The sequence below is a fragment of the Malaclemys terrapin genome, chromosome 9, assembly GCF_027887155.1.
Source record: "Malaclemys terrapin pileata isolate rMalTer1 chromosome 9, rMalTer1.hap1, whole genome shotgun sequence".
Taxonomy (NCBI): Eukaryota; Metazoa; Chordata; order Testudines; family Emydidae; genus Malaclemys; species Malaclemys terrapin.
This window is the reverse complement of record NC_071513.1, coordinates 53,467,380-53,481,024: the sequence shown is the minus strand read 5'-3', so window position 1 is coordinate 53,481,024 and position 13,645 is coordinate 53,467,380. Positions and strand designations below refer to the sequence as shown.

The 13,645-nt window shown below is 46.0% G+C and overlaps 2 protein-coding genes across 2 annotated transcripts in view; both read right to left on the bottom strand.

The window, feature by feature from the left end:
- The window catches only part of DZIP1L (DAZ interacting zinc finger protein 1 like), a 51,058-nt gene extending 49,442 nt beyond the window's left edge, over positions 1 to 1,616 (bottom strand). Inside the window, exon 1 of the mRNA XM_054040915.1 lies at positions 1,537 to 1,616. The gene's annotated coding sequence lies outside the window, so the exon portion shown is untranslated. The remainder of the gene's footprint in view (positions 1 to 1,536) is intronic.
- A 2,967-nt stretch (positions 1,617 to 4,583) lies between these two features.
- On the bottom strand, positions 4,584 to 6,773 carry LOC128843179 (alpha-1,4-N-acetylglucosaminyltransferase-like). Its single transcript, XM_054039778.1, has 2 exons — positions 6,363 to 6,773; positions 4,584 to 5,195 (listed from the first exon to the last, which is right to left on the bottom strand). The coding sequence occupies exons 1-2, from the start codon at positions 6,771 to 6,773 to the stop codon at positions 4,584 to 4,586; spliced, it is 1,023 nt and encodes a 340-aa protein (XP_053895753.1).
- Between the last annotated feature and the right edge of the window lie 6,872 nt (positions 6,774 to 13,645).

The window sequence follows — 13,645 nt, the reverse complement described above, 5'->3', positions numbered from 1 at the left end:
GGAATTGGTCCTGCTTTGAGCAGGGGGTTGGACTAGATGACCTCTTGAGGTCCCTTCCAACCCTGATATTCTATGATTCTAAGTAAGTGTTAAGAATGATCAATTATTATCGAATCTTCCACCAGCATTATTTCCTACCCCTCCATTCCCATTTCCACCTCCTATCTTCCCCCGCTATCTGAGCATTCTAGGGACATTCTGGTTATTTTGCTGGCCCTTTTTTCCCTCCTTAAAGGCACTCGAGCTGTGGGGAAGACTAATGCACCCCATTCACACAGAGGAGCCAGTAGCCTCTCCCTCCATCCCTACCCCAACCCCGCTTATTTGAAAATTTGTCCCTTGGAAAAAAAGTTCCCAAATGTTGGCAGTTGTATTCTCAATCCTCACTCTAGGGCTATCAGCTGGCCAGTATTTGACCAGCCTGGTCATTTTTTAAAATAGATTTGCCAATTGACAGAAAAATAATTTAATCTGCTGGGTTTTTTTACGTGGGTCTAAAGATTTGCATTATTCTGACAATACACTGGGATATGTAAAAGTGTCTGTGTTCAGCTAGAGATACTGCCCTGTTCCCACTTCCATGGTTTAAGTGATAACAGATCAAAACTGTAGAAAAGAGAGCAGCTGTCTGCCCACCAACACACAAGCGCATTGTGTGAGGGAGAGAGGATTTGAGTCACAGGAGAGTGAGGAGACTTGTGATGTTATCAATCTTACCTATATGTGTTCTCTCTCCAGATACTATAAATGGCTGTTGAGGTGGGGTGTTGTGGAGTTGCCGTTGGGGTTGCAGTGGGCTAGCTATAAGGGTGCTGGGGGGTTTGCATTTCAAAGGTGGTGACCTCACCTCATTCAGGCAAATCTCCCACTGGCTACAGAACCAGATGATGGACTTCAGGATTTGGGCCCTGGTTCAGAAACAGCTTAGCAGGCTAACAGCCCTCCCCAAGACCCGGAGTGAGTGACAGCAGTGTGCTGGCGTCCCCTCCTTTCTTGGCAGGGTCCTCTATTGCATGCCTGCTCCAGACCTCCCTTCCTGGGGAAATCACTGGCGCACACACAAAACTCTCTTTCTCCTGGACGGATGCAACAGGAACACTCTCTAACTGCTGGAGCAAGGAAGGGATTCCGTGTGCAGATCCCAGGTCTAATGGGCTGGTTGTAAAAAATCCCCCATCGTCTGCAAACTTAGCACACAGCCAAGTGGAGGGGGAAGGGGACATGACACAGCAGCTAATACTTAACCAAGCGGGACCTCTGCAATACTTCCTTTTCCAATGCATGAGAGCGAACAGAAGCTCTTTCCAACTAGACACAGTGTTTCTCAAGGATCGGTCCGAGCACGGCAGCAGTCCCTGAGATCTCCCTGACACAGTTTAGGAAAGCAGCAAGCTGGTCCCTGGTATCAAAAAGGTTGAGAAACACTGGCCTAGAGCCCTCCTCCGAGCTAGACTTTTACATACAGTATTTATTACTCGACCGGCCAGGAGAGACTGCAGATCCAAGCCCTAGGACACAAGAAAAGCAAATTCTTACCTGTCCCCAGAGAGGAAGAGTTTGGAAAGAGTCTAGAAAGGTCGGCTTGGAGCGATGAATGCAGAGGGTTAAAAAGTGGTTCCTAACACAGAGGGGCCACGCAAAGCTGCGTGGAAAACAGGGAGGGTTTCCTGTGCTGTAACATTACACCCCTCCCTTCATCTCCCACCGGGAAATTCAAAACCACCCAGGAAAAGCAGCTGTCAGTGCTGAGCTCAAGCAAAATCCCAGTTCCCTTGTCTCAGCACAAGGAGAAAAATACAGCTCACCTCAGCCCATGCCTATGTGCTGATGAAAGCTGCCTGCGCCGCCCCCCTCCCCCGAGAGGGCTTCTCCAGGGAAAAACAAATGGTAAAATGCTCTCCAAAGCCAAGCTGTTGCTCTGGCAACTGGAAACACTTGGTTTGACTCTCCTCTGACGTGTAGCCTCTTGACACTGGTTTAGCTGTAGGGACTTCGGTGCAGTTACTCCCGATTGACTGTGGTGAGTGAGAGGAGAATCTGGCCCCATGATTTAAGGGAACAGAGCTCAGGGTTCACTACGCGTGTGCGTGTGTAAACGTGTACATACTCCTGCTAGTAAATTCTACTGTAACTTGCTGAGCATAGAAAAGGCTACAGATTGCAGTCTGCTTGTTAGCGGCTGTGTTTACAAAAGACACCATATCACAGATGGCAAACATTTGATGATGGGTTATTAAACTCCCAACCCCTGGGCTTTGGATTTCTAAACAGCCTTTCTAGCAGAGCAGAAACAGATTTGCTATTTAGACTTGTTCGAGGTCTGGGCTTGAAAGGATTTGAATTAACACTGGGAAAGAATCCAGTTTACATTTCTTTCTAAGTAAATGTAATCCCCTAATAAAAGGCCAGGAGACTAAAAAGCTGGGAAGACTTTCTGCTGTTGTGGCTTGCAAATCATACCATATGGAAGACGGGGAGGGTTTATTTGTAACGCAGAGTGGAGGTGAACAGCATGGTGAATTACAAGGGGCGATGGTGAAAGATCTTGTCATTCTTCTCCTAAAGTGTAGCTACACTGCAGCTGGAGGTGTAATTTCCAGGACAAGTGTAAGAATTTAGGGATGAGGACCCAGGTCTGCAGAGCCTGGGACATCACCACCCAGAGCCCATGCAAAGTCACAGCTAGGGAGCATGGTGGAGAGTAGGAGCTGAAGGAAGTGACCCAGAGTGACAGTACCCTGTGGCCTGTTGATTGGCCACGAGCCCTATTTAACCCTGGAGGGTGCCCCAGGTAGCTGACTCCTGACTGCAGCCTGACGCTTTCTCTGGTCTCTGACCCTGGCTGATTTTGATCCCGACTCTTATTTATTGAACCTGGATCTAGCAATTCCTCTGACTACTGTCCCTGCCGTGTGGATCCCAATCCGGCTGTTACTGCTTGGCCACACTGCCTGTGCCGTGGTCTCTTACATTATGTAAATATACATGTGCTACCACTGATTGAGCTAACATGCTAAAAATAGCAATATAGCCACAGCCTGGCAGAGGCTAACTGCCTGAGGATGTACTGAGGGTCATGCTTTCTCTGCCCCAATGCGTATTTAATTATTCATAAAAAGTGGACCAAGCTTATTCAAGAGAGACTCTCACATGAGAATACCCCATAGTTCAGAGGCTTGGTCAGTCCCCTGAGAGGTGTGGAGCCTAGGTTACAAGTCCTTCCCCTTACAAGCAGAGGGGGGAATTGAACTGGCGTCCCCTTCACCTGGTGTGAGTTCCCTAACCACTGGGCTAAAGGTTATAAGGAGGCGTCTTTCCCTGCCCATTTTGTTAGGCATACTCAGAGCACACCTATCAGACTGGGCCTTGCAGGCAGCACATGTGACTAGAGGCAGAAATTTAAGTGCCAAGGGAACTTAAAATCATGAGTTCAGCATCTATAGGGTTAGGCAGTAGCTGAATGGGGGTTTTGTGGATTGCGGTAGTGCCTAAAACTGGGCTTTAGGTGCCAAGGTTCCTTTGTGGATCTAGGCCTTCATCTCCAGGCCTTGGTTTTCCAGCTGTACAATGGGGAGAATAGCACTTCCCATCCTCACAAGTTGTAGGGAGACAAAACTCAATAATTTAAGTGAGCTGCCCAAATGCTGTAAGAATAGGGTCATAGGAAACAATGAATAAACACAACCCCTTTTTCTCTTCACTCCATCCCAGAAGCTTGAAGGAGGCTTAAGAGGGGAATACAAATTCAGAGTCATTGGAGTGGGGTAGATATTTTATTTACATGTGCATAGCTGAAGCAAAAGAGAGGAAAAATAAACAATGCTAATGAACACTTTGAGTGGGGAAAGTTTGGGCTACGATTGATTGTCATTATATTCATTGCATCTGAAGAAGTGAGGTTCTGACCCACGAAAGCTTATGCTCCCAGTACTTCTGTTAGTCTCAAAGGTGCCACAGGACCCTCTGTTGCTTATTATATTCATTATTACTGAACATTGATATTACAGTAGCACCAAGAGGCCTCAGCCAGTTTGGGGCCTCATTGCACAAAGTGCTGTACAAGCACACAGCAAATGACAGGGGAAAATTTCCAAAAGCATCTAAAAGGCCAGATTTTTAAAGGCATTTAGGCACCTAAATATGCAGATAGATGCCTAATGGGATTTGCAAAAGCACTTATCTGCATCTGTAGGCACCAAATACCTTGGAAAATCTGACCCTTGGGTTCCTAGGTGGTACTGATTTTCAATGGATCTTTGGCTCCCAAAGCCAACATGACTTGAAAGTGGGACTCAGGCTCCTAGATCACTTAGCTGCTTTGGAAACTTTTACCCTAAAGGACAAAACATACTTACCATTGGTGATTACATGATATTTATACCCCCACCTTCCTACAAATTTCATTAGGTCCTGGGGAAACTTGGGAAAAGAGGTGGTTTCTGAGAGGTTCTCTCCTACGAAGTGGTCTGCAGACAGAAAATGGCTGAGAGACACTGATTAAGAGGAGGTACACATTGTGCACAGTTTATTTTAGACACAGGGCTATCAGGGCTGGAAAGAACCCCTCATTCTGCTAGATGCAGTCATTCAGTCTTGTTTTGTTGCATATGACCACTGCCTTCTGTGCCTTGAATAAGGTCCTTATAAGTGGTGGGGCAGTATGTTTTGTACAGATTTTCCACTAACGTGTTACTTCCTGCAACCGCAGTCTTGCGTCCCTGGTTCATGAAGTTCCACAGGTGCAAAGCATAGGAGTTGTTGAAGTCAGGGCTTCTCTTCCAAACCGTGTAGTACTGCCTCCATGCTGGGTAAGGGATAGGGTAGAAACGCTGAGGATGTAAGAAGGAAATGTTCCCACACCTTTGATCCTCCACATTATGGAAATTGGTCAGGTTGCACAAGGCTCGCAGCCTTCTCGTCATTAAGATGGGTCCTTGGTTTCCCCAAATGCGTCCATTGTAGTTTTGAACAAAATCATTCATGCAATCCCAAATGAACCAGTGATGGTGAGGAAAGCCAAAAACCCCACTGCTGGAGACCTTGGAAGCCTCGGCCGCCAGGAAGTTTGCCACTGGAATAGGCCTCATGGAGATGACATCTGTGTCCATGTAGATCCCACCGTATTTCCAGATGAGTGCAAGTCTGCTGGCGTCAGAGCTGATATGAACCCAGTACTTTTCCTGGGCTGCATTTACCTGCAGAGTTGGAAAGGGATCACAGAGATGCAATGGACTTCACTATGAAATTTCTAAACACCTGATCCCATTAGCTATATATTCTGTAAAACTCTCAACAGTGTCTATCCTCATTTTAATCCCTTTAAAAATTAATGGCTGTTTTTCTTTTTCAGCTATGAAACTTTGCTGGAAAAAGGCAAGAGCAGATGTAGGTTTCATTCAGCGTGATTCTACAAGTGTTTCCAAGGTGCAGTAAACTCCAAGGAAACATGCAATGTTTATGAAATAATGAGAATATGAATCATTAACTGTAATTTCCATAAACACAACCCTGTCTCATCTCAATTTACACACTCACTGTTGATCCAAAGCCCATGGGATTCAATAGAAAAGATTCTAATTGATTTCAGTGGGCTTTGGAACTGGCCCCTCCTGGCAATCTCTAAAGAGGATAAAAAGTGAGAGAGAAGTTCAGGTCTTGGGTTATGCTGGTGCACGGAGGGCTGGAATACCAGTATAGCAGCCAGCTCCCTGTTTATTCTCCAGAGTCTCCACTTTCATTTAAAAATAAATAAAATAAAGAAGTCCTTAGCTGTAATGGTTGCCAATAGACTCATGAAAACATGAAACAAGTGCAGATTAATGCAGTGATGCCTGCCTGAGTTTTCAGACAGGACTCAAAGGACTCGGAACAAGAGGGTGTGAACTCCCTGAACAACAGTTCTGAGAGGCGTGGGTGGAGCTTGGTAGAGCATCACTGCCTTTTTCCCCCAAAATTGACCTCTGAATAACCCTCTTACTTCTAGAGCTTGTCCACAGACATTTTCATTGCTTTAAGAAGCACTGAAAGCACTTTTGCAAACAGTAAAAGCTCACTTTAAATTCATGCTGACTGAAATTTTTCAAATACAACATTTTTTATCAATATAGTGTGTTTTTTGAAAAGATAGTGATTAACCATATTTTATCAAATTGGTTAATCAAAATCATTATTGAAATGTTCCATTTACCATAACTCCTGTCATCAGGAAATGGTAAATGTCCATAACAATTTCAATAAGTATTTTGACTAATGCATGGCAAACTGTCATAAACAAGGGGTCCATATTGGGTGCAACAAAACGACAACAGCTTCATTTTCCACCATCTCTACTTTAAATCTTGTTCAAAAACATTTCCTCTCACCTTATGATACCATGCGAGCAGAGGTGTCTCCTGGAACAAAGTTTCCATCTGGAAAGGAAAAATGAAGACATTCTTCATAGCAGATAAAAGTGAGAAGGCTGGATAAGTGGAATTTGAATCCAGCCATGTGCTATTGTTCAGCCCTGCCATGAAGAAAACAACAGGTCTGTCATGGTAGATCCTGGCAGCAGATTCCACAGAACATGAAACCAGTGGAAGAGGCTCAAGGCGATCTGTGATCTCCACAAAGATGATGCTTCTGCTCTGGCTCATAACATCCTCTGGCGTCAGGAATCGCTTAGCAATAGGCATGCAAGAGAAGATGCAGCCAGACTTCAGGGAGAGTTTATAGAAAATGGAAATGACAAAGACAAAAAGGAACCAGAGCACTATTTGGATCTCCTTCAACATTCTTGCTTTTCCTTAATAAAAAACAAACAAAGTCAATGTCAGTGGTTCATTGTTTATCGCTGGGAGAAAAATGTGACAGGACAGGATTTCCAAAATTATTACTACCTTGGATTATTTCTTATGCAATGGACAGCATATTACAAAACTGGGGAATCAAGAGTTAAACCGAATCACATACCTGAGTTGACATCAGCCTCTTCGAGTCAGGCTACAGTTCATGAAAATGACTTGTCAACCGTCTATGGGTTGGAGCCCTGAAGTTTGCAGTCCTCAAACCAGAGATGTTCTCTACTGAACTTAATGGAATTCAGTGGCAATGAAAAGGGCCCTAGATCATGACACAAAGGAGAAACTGTCTGGATTCTAGTTGAGCGGCATGCTGCACACAAGCAAGGGACCCTCCTGAGCTAAGGTAATGGGTGTTTGAAGAAGACCCAGTTAAAGGCCCCGATGAACAACCTTCTCTTTTGTCTTGGGAGCTCCATATAAGGGAGCAGAAGAGTCAGTCACTCACACCTTTCAGATCATATGAAATCCCAAAGGAAGTGGGTAGTGTATTTTTGTATGTATATTCTCACTGCAGGTCATTGGTAATATTAGAAGAAACCCAGTCTACTTGGCTGTGCAGTCCCTGTGGAACCCAGGGTTATTATCCAGTCACCCTCTGTTTTATTTTGGCTGTGTGAAGTGAAAAATAAATGCATAGGCCAAATTCAGCATTCCTGCACAACCCCAGTACAACCTCCTGGTGCAAGTGCTGGAGGAACCAACTAGGGGCAGAGCTTTTCTTGACCTGCTGCTCACAAACAGGGAAGAATTAGTAGGGGAAGCAAAAGTGGATGGGAACCTGGGAGGCAGTGACCATGAGATGGTTGAGTTCAGGATCCTGACACAAGGAAGAAAGGAGAGCAGCAGAATACGGACCCTGGACTTCAGAAAAGCAGAATTTGACTCCCTCAGGGAACAGATGGGCAGGATCCCCTGGGAGAATAACATGAGGGGGAAAGGAGTCCAGGAGAGCTGGCTGTATTTTAAAGAATCCTTATTGCGGTTGCAGAAACAAACCATCCCGATGTGTAGAAAGAATAGTAAATATGGCAGGCGACCAGCTTGGCTTAACAGTGAAATCCTTGCTGACCTTAAACGCAAAAAAGAAGCTTACAAGAAGTGGAAGATTGGACAAATGACCAGGGAAGAGTATAAAAATATCGCTCAGGCATGCAAGAGTGAAATCAGGAAGGCCAAATCGCACTTGGAGTTGCAGCTAGCAAGAGATGTTAAGAGTAACAAGAAGGGTTTCTTCAGGTATGTTAGCATCAAGAAGAAAGTCAAGGAAAGTGTGGGCCCCTTTCTGAATGAGGGAGGCAACCTAGTGACAGAGGACGTGGAAAAAGCTAATGTACTCAATGCTTTTTTTGCCTCTGTCTTCACAAACAAGGTCAGCTCCCAGACTGCTGGATGGGGCAGCAAAGTATGGGGAGGAGGTGACCAGCCCTCAGTGGGGAAAGAGGTGGTTTGGGACTATTAGAAAAACTGGATGAGCACAAATCCACGGAGCCGGATGTGCTGCATCCGAGGGTGCTAAAGGAGTTAGCGGATGTGATTGCGGAGCCATTGGCCGTCATCTTTGAAAACTCATGGCAATCAGGGTTGGTCCCGGATGACTGGAAAAAGGCTAATTTAGTGCCCATCTTTAAAAAAGGGAAGGAGGAGGATCAGGGGAACTACAGGCCAGTCAGCCTCACCTCATCCCTGGAAAAATCATGGAGCAGGTCCTCAAGGAATCAATTATGAAACACTTAGAGGAGAGGAAAGTGATCAGGAACAGTCAGCATGGATTCACCAAGGGGAAGTTATGCCTGACTAACCTAATTGCCTTCTATGAGGAGATAACTGGCTCTGTGGATGAGGGGAAAGCAGTGGATGTGTTATTCCTTGACTTTAGCAAAGCTTTTGATACGGTCTCCCACAGTATTCTTGCCGCCAAATTAAAGAAGTATGGGCTGGATGAATGGACTGTAAGGTGGATAGAAAGCTGGCTAGATCGTCGGGCTCAATGGATAGTGATCAATGGCTCCATGTCTACTTGGCAGTCGATTTCAAGCGGAGTGCCCCAAGGGTCGGTCCTGGGGCAAGTTTTGTTTAATATCTTTATTAATGATCTGGAGGATGGTGTGGACTGCACTCTCAGCAAGTTTGCAGATGACACTAAACTGGGAGGCGTGATAGATACACTGGAGGGTAGGGATCGGATACAGAGGGACCTAGACAAATTAGAGGATTGGGCCAAAAAAAACCTGATGAGGTTCAACAAGGACAAGTGCAGAGTCCTGCACTTAGGACGGAAGAATCCCATGCACTGCTACAGACTAGGGACCGAATGGCTAGGTAGCAGTTCTGCAGGAAAGGACCTTGGGGTCACAGTGGATAAGAAGCTGGATATGAGTCAACAGTGTGCTCTTGTTGCCAAGGAGGCTAACGGCATTTTGGGCTGTATAAGTAGGGGCATTGCCAGCAGATCGAGGAACGTGATCGTTCCCCTTTATTCGACATTGGTGAGGCCTCATCTGGAGTACTGTGTCCACTTTTGGGCCCCACACTACAAGAAGGATGTGGAAAAATTGGAAAGAGTCCAGCAGAGGGCAACAAAAATGATTAGGGGTCTGGAGCACATGACTTATGAGGAGAGGCTGAGAGAACTGAGATTGTTTAGTCTCCAGAAGAGAAGAATGAGGGGGGATTTAATAGCTGCTTTCAACTACCTGGAGGGGGGTTCCAAAGAGGATGAAGCTCGGCTCTTCTCAGTGGTGGCAGATGACAGAACAAGGAGCAATGGTCTCAAGTTGCAGTGGGGGAGGTCTAGGTTGAATATTAGGAAACACTATTTCACTAGGAGGGTGGTGAAGCACTGGAATGAGTTACCTAGGGAGGTGGTGGAATCTCCTTCCTTGGAGGTTTTTAAGGCCCGGCTTGACAAAGCCCTGGCTGGGATGATTTAGTTGGGAATTGGTCCTGCTTTGAGCAGGGGTTGGACTAGATGACCTCCTGAGGTCCCTTCCAACCCTGATATTCTATGATCAGAAGTTGCTGCATGAGAGGCAGAATTTGGCCCTATATCTGGATTGGACTGTGTTTCAGGTATGTTCACACTGAGTGTGCCACTTGGTTGCATGTTACCAGTGCATATTCATTATAGATAAATCTGCCAATGCTCATTAGCTAGCCTGAGGTTTTGAACAGCAGCCTCAGTGCCTAAGGAGGCCACTTGTTTTATGTTTAGGATAAGGCTGCAAGAGAGAAAGTGATACAAACCTGGCCCCCCGTTCCAGTGTATGGCATGAGGGTGATTGTTTGAAAGTTGTGGATTTGAGGTGTCTGCAGTAACCATCTATAGTAGTCACTAAACTTGCGAGTAAACTGAGTAAATTGTACTTCTAGTAAAGTTAGGAGATACACCCACATTTCTTTATCTGGTAACTTGTTTTATTAACTAATTAAACAGATCAGAATATAGAGAAAGTACCATGTACTGCACACCAATTATCAGACACAGATGAACATGATATGTTGGGGAAGAGTCAACGTGGCTTTTTGTAAAGGGAAATCATGCCTCACTGATCTATTAGAATTCTTTGAGGGGGTCAACAAGTATGTGGACATGGGTGATCCAGTTGATATTGCGTACTTGGGCTTTCAGAAAGCCTATGACAAGGTCCCTCACCAAAAGCTCTTAAATAAAGTGAGCAACTGTAAGATAAGAGGGAAGGTCTTCTCATGGATTAGTACTTTGTTAAAAGATAGGAAACAAAGGGTAGGAATAAATGGCCAGTTTTCACAGTGGAGAGAAGTAAATATCAGGGACCCGGTGAAGGATCAGTACTGAGACCGGTGTTGTTCAACATATTCATAAGTGATCTGGAAAAGGAGGTAAACAATGAGATGGCAAAGTTTGCAAGTGATACAAAATTAATCAAGATAGTTAAGTCCAAAGCTGACTGCAAAATGTTACAAAGGGATCTCCCAAAATTGGGTGACTGGGCAAGAAAACGGCAGATGAAATTCAATGTTGATAAATGCAAAGTAATACACATTGGCAAACATAATCCCAACTATACATATACAATATGTTGGGGTCTAAATTAGCTGTTACCACTCAAAAAAGATCTTGGAGTCATTGTGGATAGTCTCCTAACAATCTGCTCAATGTGAAGCAGCAGTCAAAAAAGCGAACAGAATGCTATGAAGCATTACGAAAAGGATAGATAAGACATCAAATATCATAGTGCCACTATATACATCTATTATATGTCCACATCTTGAATACTGCAGGCAGTTCTGTTTGCCCCATCTCAAAAAAAGGTATTTTAGAATTGGAAAAATACAGAGAAGGGCAACAAAAATGATTAGGGGTACGGAACAGCTGCAATATGAGGAGAGATTAAAAAGACTGGGACTGCTCAGCTTAGAAATGAGACAACAAATAGGGGATAAAACAAAGTAGTAGATAATCATGAACATGTGGAGAAAGTGAATAGAGGAATGTTATTTAATCCTCCACATAATATAAGAATCAGGGGTCACCCAATGAAATGAATACAGTAGGCAACAGGTTTAAAACAATCAAAAGGGAGTACTTTTTCCCACAACACACAGTCAACCTGTGGAACTCATTGCTGGGGATGTTGTATAGGCCAAAAATATAACTGGTTTCAAAAAAGAATTAGATAAGTTCTGGGAGGATAGGTCCATCACTGGCTATTGGCCAAGATGATCAAGAATGCAACCCCATGATCAGAGGTTTAGGGACACACAGACTGCCAAAAGCTGAGATGGGATGACAGGGGATGGATCACTCAAAATTATCTTATTCTGTTCATTCCTTCTGAAGCATCTGGCACCAACCAAGGTGGGTGTCACAGGCTGCTCCACTCACCTCTTGTCTGGCATCTCCTGCTGATCACTCTGGGGATTAGTGCTTGAGGTCAACGCCCCCTTCCACGGTTTGCACGCTGTCACACCATCTCTCTCTCTCTGGTCTGCAGCCCCTCTCTCATTCCAGGAACCGCAGTGTCCTCTTTGTGGCCTCCAGCCAGGTCGCTCAGTGTTCCCCCACTTCCAGGGTACTGTCCTTCACATCTCTGTCACTTCCGCATTGATTCAGGCAGTATTCCTATACACTGCCCTGCTGGTGCCACTTCCCCAGAGGCAGGTAGGGGAACCCGGGTCGGTTCCAGTCTGGGGACCCTCAACCCAGCAGTTCTGGGCTTTCCTTTCCCAACCCTCACTGCTCCTTCCCTGGACTGCTTCCTACAACTCCTGGTTCCCCTCCTTTCTCTGGGTAGATCAGCTCCAGCCACTCCTCCCTCTTCCCAAGGCGTGACTGTCCTTTCCTAGCATCAGCCCCTCTGTTGCCAGCTTCTTGGCTTTATAGGCCCCGCCTGTTCCTGCACAGGTGAACCTGCTTGCAATCAGTTCCCTGCTCCATGGCTCTTAGTCTTCCTCCAGGTGCAGGCGGTGGAGTTAATAGGCTTACCCCCCTCCAGTCTGTGTGGGGTGGACACCCCATCACATACTCTCCCACTCAAGATTGCTACCCATGGGAGGAAAGGGAGCAAGTATCATCTCCCCTGCTTCTTACATAGCTAAGCACACCGACCGTCCCTCTCCTGCTTTATATCACTCTTCATGAGAAGAACCCCCCATGTTATCTCTTAATTTCTTCCACTAGATTTCCAGGTGATGCACAGCCACCTGACAGGCCTGTTCTATAGCTACCAGCCTCCCCTGCAGCTGCTTCATCTTCTCCAGTGAGTCCCCCAGCACCCTCTCTCCCAGAGTCTGAGTCCCCACAGTCTTGTGGTTCATCAGGTGATAATTCCTACATGCTTCAGCTTCCTCCCTGGGGGTCTCTCTCCTCCCCCCAGTCTCAGCTGCCTCTCCACTTTTCCCACATCTATAGGTTCATTATGGGCCTCTGTTTCTTCTTTCTTTTATTGACTGTCTTTCTTTTCTCTGTAGGTGCAATGTCTCTTTATATGGCCCTGCTCCCCATACCAAAAGCAGGTTCTCCTCTGACCCAATCGCTTCTTGTGTGGGGCTTCCTGGGCCCTTGCCTCCTGATACGATACTTTCCTTTCATCTACATCGGGACGCTCCCTCTTCAGCTGCCTCTTGCTCCCACAACTTTAACACCTTCAGGGTTGGGCCTCTGACCTCCTAGTGCCAGACCATTTCTGGCCCTTTCACCTTCTCCTATTTCCCGCCTGTAGGATCCTGCACACCGTAACACCATCTCTCTCTCCATTTCTCTCTCTCTCTCTGGTCTGCAGACCCTCTCTCACTCCAGGAACTGCCGTGTCCTCTTCATGACTCAGCCCTCTGGCTAACTCCCTCAGCATTCTCCCTTCCAGAGTACAGCCCTTCACATCCTCTGTCACTCCCATGCTCTTCTCTGGGTTCCAGTCCAGTGACTTTCAACCCAGTAGTTCTGGGCTTTCCTCTCCCAACCCTCCTGGTTCCTTCCCTGGACAGCTTCATACAACGCCTAGTTCCCCTCCTTTCTCTGGATAGACCAGGAAGCAAATGACCTATTCTCTGTTGCCAGCTTCCTGGCTTTATAGCCCCCACCTGTTCCTGCCCAGGTGAACCTGCTTGCAGTCAGTTTCCTGCTCCCTGGCTCTCCCTTCTGGTGCAGGCTGTGGAGTTAATAGGCCTACCTGGCTACCTTCACCTCTTCCAGTCCTGTGTGGGTGGAGACCCCATCACAGTCAGAAGATAGGATACTGGGCTACATGGGCTGACCCAGTATGACTATTCTTATGTTCCTAAACTACATCAAAATTCTACTGGGGGGGTCCCTGGATGCTCTGGCA